Source organism: Mytilus trossulus, chromosome 10 (genome assembly GCF_036588685.1).
Source record: "Mytilus trossulus isolate FHL-02 chromosome 10, PNRI_Mtr1.1.1.hap1, whole genome shotgun sequence".
Lineage (NCBI taxonomy): Eukaryota > Metazoa > Mollusca > Bivalvia > Mytilida > Mytilidae > Mytilus > Mytilus trossulus.
The window spans coordinates 50,209,681-50,221,772 of record NC_086382.1 but is presented as its reverse complement, the minus strand read 5'-3'; the positions used below and the strand labels follow the sequence as shown (position 1 = coordinate 50,221,772).

The 12,092-nt window shown below is 33.8% G+C and overlaps 2 protein-coding genes across 4 annotated transcripts in view; both read right to left on the bottom strand.

The window, feature by feature from the left end:
- The window catches only part of LOC134687563 (uncharacterized), a 79,400-nt gene that overhangs the window by 25,396 nt on the left and 41,912 nt on the right, over positions 1-12,092 (bottom strand). For all 3 annotated transcript variants that reach the window (XR_010101777.1, XM_063547957.1, XM_063547958.1), the window contains exons 28-31: positions 6,169-6,549; positions 5,385-5,435; positions 1,457-3,414; positions 587-660 (exon numbers count right to left, since the gene is read on the bottom strand). Coding sequence is in view for 2 of the 3 variants with exons in the window: in XM_063547957.1 (XP_063404027.1) it covers positions 587-660; positions 1,457-3,414; positions 5,385-5,435; positions 6,169-6,549 (2,464 nt within the window). In the remaining variant the exon portion in view is untranslated. The remainder of the gene's footprint in view (positions 1-586; positions 661-1,456; positions 3,415-5,384; positions 5,436-6,168; positions 6,550-12,092) is intronic.
- Positions 8,347-10,724, bottom strand: LOC134686401 (14-3-3 protein epsilon-like). The gene is made up of 4 exons (XM_063546073.1): positions 10,581-10,724; positions 10,103-10,203; positions 9,370-9,728; positions 8,347-8,369 (listed from the first exon to the last, which is right to left on the bottom strand). The coding sequence occupies exons 1-4, from the start codon at positions 10,722-10,724 to the stop codon at positions 8,347-8,349; spliced, it is 627 nt and encodes a 208-aa protein (XP_063402143.1).

Below are 12,092 nucleotides of genomic sequence, written 5' to 3'. Positions count from 1 at the left end.
TGCGCAGTATGATGCTACTGAACAATACTTCATATAATAGTTTACACATCATGTTTGGTGTATCTCCTGCCATGTCAGTATTATTTTGCTTTTATCTATAAATCAGAAATAATCAATGCAAAAATGGAAAGTTTCAAGAAAAAAAAAAGAAAAAAATTATGAAAAAAAATCCCTCCCCAAATTTTATTCGTCCCCCTTTTATCAATTATCCCAAAACTCAATGCCAGCTTTCCTGTTGAGGAATGGTACCTTGCGGTACAATTTATGAGAAATCCTTACACTTGAACACAAGTTAATGTCTGGAAACTAGAAAAATGCTTGTTATCTTTCTTAATTATAAACCAAAATAAAATGACATTAATTTTTTATGGGTACTACTTTTTGTGGATTGAGAAAACTTGCATTTCAGTGGATATTTGGTTTCATGGTTTTGTCAATGTCTGTATACAATCCTATACATATAAACTTTCTCATTGTTTGAATATTTAAATTTGAGTTTCACCTTTACCCACAAAACCCATGAAAAGTGGTATCCAACACATAATACAAATGTAATAATGAATCCACAGTATTTCCTTATACTTACATCCTCTTTTTAGACTTTCTAGACCTTAGATTAAGCCTTAGATCATCAAATACTGAAGCAAAATGGGAATCAACCTAAAAAAATTAAGAAATCATTTTAAAAATTCTCACAAGGTCCTTAGTTTGAGGTTTTTCATCTAACAAAGTGTATCTAAATTTTTGCCCTATACATATAGTATTGCCTGCCAAGTTATATAACATATATCTTGATGTGCCTGTGATTTATTTTATTGATACTACTGAATGGCTTTGTTCTTTTACAGTTGTGGCATAATCATTAATTTAGTTTGCAAAGAATTTCCAATAAACCAGTGCTATTGAGGTCTTAAACTTGCAGTGAGGTGAGAGCTTTTGCTCCATGTTAAGCAATGTGACTGAAATCAGTTTTAAAAAGAGATTTTATTGTTCACTGACTGCTTCACATCTACCAGTTCAAATCTATTCAACATATCACCACAATGGCAGGGATTCAAAGTTTTCTTCAGTCATTTGCCAAAGTATATAAATGCTGACATATATAGGATAGTAGTTGTTCTAAAATGCTATTACATAAATCCATGTGAAAAAGAACAAGAAGTTTAGATTTCCTTTTAAAATAGAAAACACTCACAACCCAAGGAATCATAATATCATATATATATATATATATATATATATATCTGATGGTGGAAATGAGATTTTGCAAATTATAAAAACAACACTTTTAAATTAAGTTTTCAAAATTGGTTCAGATTAAACAAACTATTCCTTTGATATTATCTAAAATTGGTTCAAATTAAACTATTTTTTTCATTTGCCATTATCTAAGATTGGTTCAAATTAATAATACATTTGACATTCATATTATAAGTACAGGTATCTTTTTACTTACCATTAATTCTTCAGTATTACTTTGTTTTTGAATGCTATCAGGTCTAGTCATGTCAGTGTACTGGTCAAGAATTTTGGTAGATTTTACACTACATTCATATGCTGGCTGTTCTGTGGATTTCTCTTGCAAACCAAAGGAACCAAAATATATCGGCTGTTCTAGATCTGTGGATTTCTCTTCCAAATTAAATGAACCAAAATGTGATGAAGTTGCCCTCTGCTTCTCCTTGTAGACAAACGTATCTTGGTTGTCTTTAGTGAGAGGCATTTCCCTTTTGTATTCACTTGCTATTGCATGTTGTTTTATTACAGAATTCATCCCTAGCCTATGGTATTTTCTTTCTGGTATAGCAGAATCTAACAGGCTAGGTATATCCTTCTCAATTATTGATAGTGATTTTGTTATACTCCCGAAAACACGAGCTGATCCTCCAGGAGCAGTTAAACCACTCATTTTTTTAGCTGAAGTTGCAGCTGAAATGTCTGAAAGTAATTGTGCTCTTGGTGATGATGATGAAATGGGTTGATTTTGTTTTGGTTGAAAAGACCTACTCTTTGACATTTGTTGTGGGGAAGGTTGCATTTGTATTGATGATGGAGGTGGTTCTCGTGGTCCCTGTGGTGGAACATACAGTCCCCCCACACCAAATGGTGTTTTTGGAATTGGTAATCCTGTTGGTGGTGGTGGCGGTGGTGGTATTCCCCCTGGAGGACCATATCTTCGTTCCGGTAGCATATCGTTTAATTCTTCTAGTAGTGGAGGTGGTGGTGCACCAATCATTGAAGAGTCCATTTGTTTGGATGACTGTAACAGTGGTTGTGGTTTTCCCTTTTGATGCAGTGGTGGCATTTCTGATGCTGAGCTCATAACTGGCATTCCTAGTGATGACAAAGGCGGTGGAAGTGGTGGCATTCCTTTTGTTGAGAAAAGATGCGGTGGCATTTCTCTTGATTGTAGAGGTGCTGGAGGTGGCATTCCTCTTGATTGTTGGTGCGCTGGAGGTGGCATTCCTCTTGATTGTAGGGGCGCTGGAGGTGGCATTCCTCTTGATTGAAATGAAGGTAGTATTCCTCTTGGTTGTAGGTGTGCTGGAGGTGGCATTCCTCTTGATTGTTGGTGCGCTGGAGGTGGCATTCCTCTTGATTGTAGGGGCGCTGGAGGTGGCACCCCTTTTGATTGCAGTGGCACTGGAGGTGGCATTCCTTTTGATTGTAGATGTGCTGAAGGTGGCATTCCTTTTGATTGAAATGAAGGTAGTATTCCTCTTGGTTGTAGGTGTGCTGGAGGTGGCATTTCTGTTAATAGTAGGGACCCTGGAGGTGGCATTCCTCTTGATTGTAGGGGCCCTGGAGGTGGCATTCCTCCTGTTGATTGTAGAGGGGGTGGAGGAGGTGGAAAAGCATCATAAACTGTATCTTCTGGAATTGCTTGTGCAGGAGACATTGGAATGTAAAATTGTATTGATGGATCAGGTGGTATTACTGATGAAGACACATCAACATGTTTTCCTCTTGGTGGTGGTGGAGGTGGCATTCCTCCAAGTGGTTGTGGAGGTGGCATTCCTCTTGGTGGTTGTGAAGATGGCATTCCTCTTGGTGGTTGTGAAGGTGGCATTCCTCCTAGTGGATCATAAGATATCCTTTTTGAATGAAATGTTGATGCTTTAACTTCCACTTCTTCTGACAGAAGTGTTGATGTAACTGGTTGTATTACTTTTGATAAACAATCAGAAAACCTTTGGGATCCCATTGGTGGTGGTGCAACTGATTGTGTTGGTGGTATTTTTCTTGGTGAACCTAAAAATAACATGTTTGATGGATATGGTGAGGATTGTGGTTCACCTGTAATCATTCCTCTTACTTTTCGATGTACATCAGGTACTGTTTCTTCATTGGAAGATTCTATTGTATCTACATCATAAGATGAGGTTGGAGACCTGCTATATTTCATCAAGATGTCTACAAAATAGAGTATATATATAGAGTTCACATTTGTTTTGTCAAGTCTAATTGTGAACTGCTGTTCATCATTTATGCCAACATTTATGACTTGCCAGGCAAATATGAAAATGTTTGACAAAATGATGACAATAACACAAAACATATTAACTGCAAGTACTCTAATTTCTGTTTTTTTGTCCGTTGTTTTTACATTAGTTGTTTTCATAACTCATACTTATCTCTTAACCTAAGCCAATTGCAACTAATTTTTACAGTTTGGTATTATGTTGTGCTTTTTCACCAATGTGGGAGGGTTGAACACTAACACACATGTTGACCCTATCACATTCTTTATGTGCCTCTTCCAATGTACTCGTTCAGTGGGTATTAGTTCATATCTGTATTAATGTCTTTATATAAATTGTTTTGTTTTTAATTAAATTCGTTAGTTTTCTCATTTGAATTTTTTATATCTTTCAGGTCAGACCCTTTTATTAAGGTTTTGAATGAGTGTTAAGTGCTTAAATATATTTCCAACTCCTTTGAATGGCTATTTTAGATATTTATATAATGTAATGGAGGATTTTAAATGGAACGTCAACATTCCTTAAGATGAAATTTTCCATAAATCAGACAGCCAGCTAAAATATTTAGCCCCGCAACTTTCTGTATGTATGTGCCTGTCCCTAGTAAGGATCCTATAATTCAGTGGTTGCCATTTGTTGCTGTGTTAAATACTTTTTTTCTGTAATATTTTTTGAACATATATCAGAAGGTTAGTTTTCTCATTTGAATCTTTTCATTTGCAGTATTAGAGCCTTCCATAGCTGACAATGTGGTATAGGCTTTGCTCACTGTTGAAGACCGAACAGTCACATATAGCTGTTCATTTCTGTATCAATTAGTCTGTTGTGGAGATTTGTCTCATTGGCAAACATACCACATTGTCTTTTTTAACAGGTATGGAATTTCTGATATATTTATTTGTGTTTAGATGGTTTTTCTTTGGAACTAACCATGCACATCACTATTCAATTGCGAGTGAATGATCTTCATGGCACTAGTATTAATTTTACAAGGCAAAAGAACCATTCATAATATGTTTGTGAAATAAGGGAGATAAGAAGACAATAAGGAGATAATCTGAGACATTTAAAGTTTTCATATTGTTTTTAGTAATTATTTGCCTATTTAAGTACATGTATTGGTAATACTTTAAATGGACATTTGGTTCAGATGAAAAGTGTTAGTCGCTTAATGCTACAACATATCAAACTGCAGAAAAATTCAAACTGTTATATAGACTTGGAAAGAATAGGGCTTTGCCAGGACTGACATAAGTGTCCTTTCAAAGAAACATGATCGCAATACTATGTTCCAGTCAGTTCTAACAATAGTCATCAGATATTAGAGCAATCTTGGACTTGCAGCAAAGAAGATATAAATGTCATTAACTCATTACTGTAATTAAAACAGCATAAGTTGCTTACATCCACATTATTTTGTCTCTGGTAGGTAGATCATTGTAATATTGAATTGGCAATCATACCACATCTTTATATATATATATATGTTCCCTTGTATACCATTATTTAGGGAAATTTTTCAACATCCTCCTCATACCATTTCAACAAGAGGAAAACAAATTTAGAAATAGAACCGAACAGAATAAGGTGGCACAAAAAATTGCCTCAACTATTTTACTTCTACATTAGCAGCTAAAAGATAAAGTAAAATTGAAGGGTGCAGTTGTTTTTTTTAAAATCAGAAATACTGTAAATTCAGAAATTATTGCGAGGTTTTTATTATTGCGAATAATGCGACTGAGTTATAAACACAATAATAAAACCTCGCATTTTGTTATATTTTAACTGAATTAAGCATGACTTTTCTCAAAATCGTAAAAATAAAAATCGCATTCAAGTGTAAAATGACAAAATCGCAATAATAAATGCACACAATAATTTCAGAATTTACAGTATACTGACCATCTATCTGCTTTTCTTCTCTCTTTTTCTTTTCAACCTCTTTTCCTTGAGCTGAAAGACAAAACAATTATTCTATAAATAGAAAAGCTAAAATTCAAACTGAATCATTGAAGACGTTTGGCAAACGTTTCAATAAATAATGCACAAAAGGGTTTATCCTGCTTAATTGATCATGATTGATTTTATAATTGAAGTTTTTTTAAGATAAAGGTTTAACTACATGTATCACAGGAATTTTACATTATCAATGATCCAGGTAAATCGTAGGATCAATACCAAACAGTAAACCATGTAAATGATGTTAAATTTTGTGTTTTTTCTCATTGTTGAAGGCTGTATGGTTGACTTTAATGCCTACATTTTCTTCATTTAAACTTTTGATTGATAACAGTTGTCTGATTGACAATCATATCACATCTCCTTATTTTTATATGTATTGCATACAGTGATTTCATCACAGGAGAGATGATAAGAAAACAATTTTGTTTCAAAATATTATTTCCTTATTATCTTCCTCTGTGTTTAACCCAACTTTTATGCTTAGTATGCTTTTTTGTGGTGGTCAGTTTTTGTTGCTGGAGGAAGCCTGAGTGCACAGATATAACCAAGACATTCAATATGAAAACTGTGAATGTTGAGTCAATTAGGTTGAAGTCCAGTACACCTGCCCAATGTGGGATTCAAACTCACAACCTCAGTATCGACTAATAAGTGATAAAGTAGCTCCATTTCCTTATTATAAACCCAGCATCAAACCGTTATGATTAAACAGAAAGTTTTATACCTGATTTTCCACAGGCTTCAAATCCAACATATGCATCCTTCTGTCCCATTCCAACCATCACCCCTTGATGTCTAGGTCTACCTACAGCTGTGGGGAAGTTAGCTCTAGGATGATCATCTCCGGCAAATCCTGCCTTCATCATGAATGATCCAGCATCTAATACTAAAGTCTGCATTTCTTCATCAGAGCTTGAATTATATTGGCCTTCCTCAGAAATCATACTCGTGGCTTCTGCAATAATTCCATCTTCCTCAAAATCCTCACTTGATGAATATGAAGAACCATAGTCTAATAATTCATTAGAATCTTCGTCTGAATCATCCAACCTGGTGGCACTTTGCTTTTCTACTGTCCCAAATGTTAGCCTATCAGTGCCATCATCTAAAATAAAATATTAACAAGAATGCTGTAATACCAAAGCTTAAAGTGATAATAATTGAATATTATGATGAAAGTATTATATGCAAACAGGTATTGCATAAACTTAATAGTTTCAAAGATTGATTGATTGGTGTTTAACACACTATTATGATATTGTGTTGCAGTTTTAACTGGTGGTGGAAGCCAGACTGCCTTGAGAGAACTACATTTTGGTAAAAACTGAAAACCCAAGTCAATTAAGATTGCAGTCAAGTGCACCTGCTCCTTGCAGGATTCAAACTCACAACCTCAGTATTGACAGTCTTATAGTCGCCGTCACATAAAATTGGCATCATGATTTTTGTTAAAATTTTCTTAAATATCGACCGTGTTTACTCGCGATCATGTTTTTCAATTAGCAGAATAAAAATCCAATCCAAATATATACTACTGTCCTACCTTTTATTGTGTTTGCACTGTATTAACCTGACCTTCATATTTTTCAAGATTGTTTTCATTGTAAAACCGCCATCTTGGTTTCTATGAGGATCCCTTACTACATAACATTCGTTACTCTCTGGTAATATCATTGTCATTGATGATACGATTTCCCGCGCTTTTTCACATAAAGACGACGAACAGCTTCGAGAGACACAAGAAAATTGAGAGCATGTGGACTCCACGGCGACACTTCCGGTAATAACAATGTCGGATTCCACCATACAAAATAATCTTGGATTTTGTGAAGGTCAGGGTTACACTGTGCAAACACAATAAAAGGTAGGACAGTAGTATATATTTGGATTGGATTTTTATTCCGCCAATCAAAAAACATGATCTGGAGTAAACGCGGTTGATATTTAAGAAAACTTTTACCAAAATCTTGGTGCCAATTTTACGTGACGTCGACTATCTGATGGTTTACATGTTTATCAAAGATCAGTGACAAATAAATTCAATTTCAGTTGAACTATGCAAGACACAAATGTACATCTCACAATCTTCCTCTGATTAATTTCTTATAATGTCTGAGAAACAGTCTTAACCATTAAAACTCAATGTTGACCAATGAACCATGAAAATTATGTCATGGCAAGATGAACCCGTACAAATGGTTATTATTCAATACTCAATGATATAGTCTTTTTTATAAAAGAAACTAACCACAAAAAATGTACCACAAATTAAGGTCAATGTCGGAGGAAACAAGTCAGGGGAACAAATAATTAAATAGGGTTCACCTATTTCTGAGTATCTGAGCCACCAAAAAAATGAAAAATTAATATTAATTAATGAACTAAGATGAACTGTTATCACAGAGATATGTCTCGCTTTTTTGTAATTTTGATTATGCAAATGTTGAAATCAAAATAGCAATACTTTAACATCTTACACAAGTTATGCAAATATTCAAAGTCAATGAAACATGACTGAGTTACATGGCTAAACAATCTCCATGTAAATGAGATGTGCCAATGCTAATACAACTGCATACCAAATACCATTGACTTAGTATAAGTCGTTCCCAAACCTAAATACACACATTAACTTGTAAACTATGTAAACGTTTCAAAGTCAATGAACCATGAAGAGGGGGGTGGGGCTATACAATTTCCATGGAAACGATACTTGCAAATGCATACCAAATATCATTGACTTACCAATAGAAGTTCATCTTAAACTGATCTAATCACAAACTAATACATGTACATGTAAACTAAGAAAAGTTTCAAAGATATTAAACTGTGACTGAGGGGGGAGGCCAAATATTTTACATGGAAATGAGATGTGCCAATACTAATTAGCGTTGGCCTACCACTAATGGTTCCCATTCAACTGACCTAATCACAAAACAATACATGATAACTTAGAAAAAATTTCAAAGTCAATAGACCATGACTTAGGGAGCGGATCCAAATTATTTCCATGAAATCAGATATGCCATTAGTTATACAACTGCATACCAAATATCATTGGCCTACCACTTGTGGTTCCCCATAAACTGACTTAATCACAAACTAATACATGTAAAATAAGAAAAAGTTGTTGAAGTCAATAGACCATGACTGAGGGGGCAGGGCCAAAAAATCTCTATGGAAATGAGATGTGCCAATGCTTATACAAATGCATACCAAATATGATTGACCTACCACTTGTGGTTCACCATAAACTAGACCTTATCACAAACTAATACATTGTTGATGCCGAAAACAGCATACCTATGTGTCGCTTTTTGACTCTGTCAAGGTGAGACAAAAATAAAGTCAAATTAAGGCGAATCCTAGCTGAGATGATCATATACTCTCAGACCTTGCAAGTGTAAATCAGGCCATTGCTTTACTTTATTTAAATGGTTGAGCATTTTGTTTGTACTGAGGCCATTCATATAAACTGCCTTATGGATCAGATTTTACTCATTGCCAAAGATTGCTTACATCTTTACATTTGGTTTATATGGATAGATGCCTCATTGGTAATCATATCACATCTAATTCCTTTATACTTTATGAGCAATTGTTGTTGGTGCTATTAATGAGAGGGGGTGGGGGTAAGAGGGGTCCTGATCCTGAAATCCCAAGCTTAAAAACATGAAATCTTGAAAAGAAATTTAAATCCTGACATTCCCAAATTCGAAAACAAAATTCCAGGATCCCGAAAGGATCAATCCTGAAATCCCAAGTTAAAAAACCACCCATCCCAACGTCCCGAAAAAGGTCATGCACCCCCCATCAATGTCTAAGCATGCCTAAGTTATGATTTTGGTACTTTCTTGCACTTCTGCAATTTTGATGCAGACAAGACAGTAATTATGATAACTTAACCGAACTACTCTAAACATACCTTCACCTTCAGCAGACCACAGTGTTAAATTATCTCTTAACAACTGCATTTTTAACGTTGAATCTTTATAGCTCTCTTCACTTAAACAATCAAGCTCTGATATTGCCTGATCAAATGCTGTTTTTGCTATACTACATGCTTTATCTGGGGAGTTGAGAACATCGTGATAAAACGCAGACAAACTAAGTGCTAAATCTAAATGTACAGGATGAGTAGGTGGTAGACCTGTAGATGCTGTATCACTTGCAATGTTATATGCTGCTAAACTTTTTTCTGTCGCTTCATTTTTAGCATTTCCTGTGACAGCTTTGTTTAAGTATTGGTAATAGTCGGCTAAGTATTGGTAATACTCTCCTTTCCTGGAATTTTGGAAGGTCAAAATATAAAAAAGAAAATGTGGTATGATTGCCAATGAGACAACTCTCCACAAGAGACCAAATGACACAGAAGTTAACAACTATAGGTCACTGTATGACCTTCAACAATGAGCAAAGCCCATTCCACATATAGTCAGCTATAAAAACAAAGTTGATCTTTATGCCAATCTCAAAACACTTTTGGATCAATTAATGATTTTTACTTCAAAGCACCTACAGAACAGTAATTTATAAAGCTTTTAGTTAAACTTTAATTTATAAAATAAAAAATCTAAGAGGACAAAAAAATCCAATTTTACATTACAAGAATTTAACTTTTGGTGTATTTAAATAGAAGGAAATTTTGTAAAACTTACATTTTATAGTAGAAAACTTTGGATTTTTCACTTTCTGCATAAGGAATTAGTTTTCTATCTAAAATGTCTAAAGTACTATGGCAAATATTCTTCAAATTCATCTACAAAATGAAAACCTTCGGTTAACATAATTAAACTGAATATTATATTATATAGTTAAAGAGATGAAACCACAAAAATGTCTTTAAAAAAATATTTAAAAATATAATATCATTTTTAAAAACTAATAAAATCCTTGATTCTTTTATAAAAAAAAAAAAAATCCCTGACTTTTTTTAAAAACTAATAAAATCCCTGACTATTTTTTTAATTATCAGTTTTGAATAACAAAAAGATAAAATAAAAAAAAAATAGAATATTAAAACTCCTGGAATGTAATTGTAAAATTATGAAAACAGCATGGACCTATATTTAAAGTCTCATGACCTAATTTTTACCTTTAAACAACTTGAAACAAAATAGAGCTCTATTCCTATACCTTTCCTTTGTGTTCATTACTGCCATTATTTTTCAAAAAAGTTCTTTTAGATAAGATTTCTCTTTTTAATACATTTGACAACAAGTTTCTCTCTTTGGCTGTTAAATCCACATGTGTTGACTCAACCTTAATTATTTGTTCCATAATTTCTGAAACAATAATATCACCTAATGCTTATGTTTCTCAAAGGAAAGACATGTGGTCAAAATACACAGTTTTTTTCTTATTTTAGTATTCCAGATCAATAACTGTTAAAAAAAAGGGCTCTGAAAATAGACTCCCTTAAGACTGCTGGAAATACAAGCTATTATTGACAAGAAAAGAGAATAAACTACACTTACAAGATTTATATGAATAAAAGTACTGTCAAAAGAGGAAGACAATAAAAATCAAATGGGGATAATTGTGGTCTCGGGCCAGTAGTATATATTGGGGTGTCAAAAATATAGTTAATTTTAACTTTAGTATAAGGTTGAGAATATTAGGATACATGCTTTTAACTGAAATGGAATAAAGTTATTTTGTCGATGAAGTGTAAGATTATAGAATCAAACACAAGTTTACCTATATGAAAATTTTTTTTTTTTAAACAAACAAGAAACTTTTATTATTATGCCCCACCTACGATAGTAGAGGGGCATTATGTTTTCTGGTCTGTGCCTCCGTTCGTCTGTTCATCCGTTCGTCCAACTTCAGGTTAAAGTTTTTGGTCAAGGTAGTTTTTGATGAAGTTAAATTCCAATCAACTTGAAACTTAGTACACATGTTCCCTATGATATGATCTTTCTAATTTTACTGTAAAATTAAAGTACTAACCCCAATTCCATGGTCCACTGAACAAAGAAAAAGATAGTGTGAAGCTCAGGTTAAAGTTTTTGGTCAAGGTAGTTTTTGATGAAGTTGAAATCCAATCAACTTGAAACTTAGTACACATGTTCCCTATGATATGATCTTTCTAATTTTACTGTCAAATTAAAGTACTGACCCCAATTTCATGGTCCACTGAACAAAGAAAAAGATAGTGTGAAGCTCAGGTTAAAGTTTTTGGTCAAGGTAGTTTTTGATGAAGTTGAAGTCCAATCAACTTGAAACTTAGTGCACATGTTCCCCATGATATGATCTTTCTAATTTTAATACCAATTTAAAGTTGACCCCAATTTCAGGGTCCACTGAACATTTTAAATGATAGTGCAAGTGGGGCATCCGTGTACTATGGACACATTCTTGTTTTATTAATTTTTAGAAGGGATTGACAATGACAATGATTTTTGCTACCCCCCCCCCCCCCTCCCCCCATTTTTTTTTATATAAATTGGCTGTTTACTAAAGACTCTACTTATATGTGTCTAAAGTTGTGTACATCAATCAGATCTTCAAATTACTCATCCTTAATATATATAGATTTATTGCACATCACAGTATTCTCAACTCATCAGACAAAACATGTAGGCTGCAAACGTTCAAATTATATCAGAGCATTTTCAAGAATTCTATATAAATTCCAATTTTTAA

What these genes read in the sequence shown, in the direction of transcription:
- LOC134686401 (XM_063546073.1), bottom strand. Translation starts at nt 10,724, where the DNA reads ATGGAACAAATAATTAAGGTTGAGTCAACACATGTGGATTTAACAGCC. An exon ending in GTAATGAACACAAAGGAAAG is followed by an intron (nt 10,204 to 10,580) that starts GTATAGGAATAG and finishes TTCATTTTGTAG; the next exon opens with ATGAATTTGAAGAATATTTG. An exon ending in GTGGTCTGCTGAAGGTGAAG is followed by an intron (nt 8,370 to 9,369) that starts GTATGTTTAGAG and finishes TTTTGTGATTAG; the next exon opens with GTCAGTTGAATGGGAACCAT.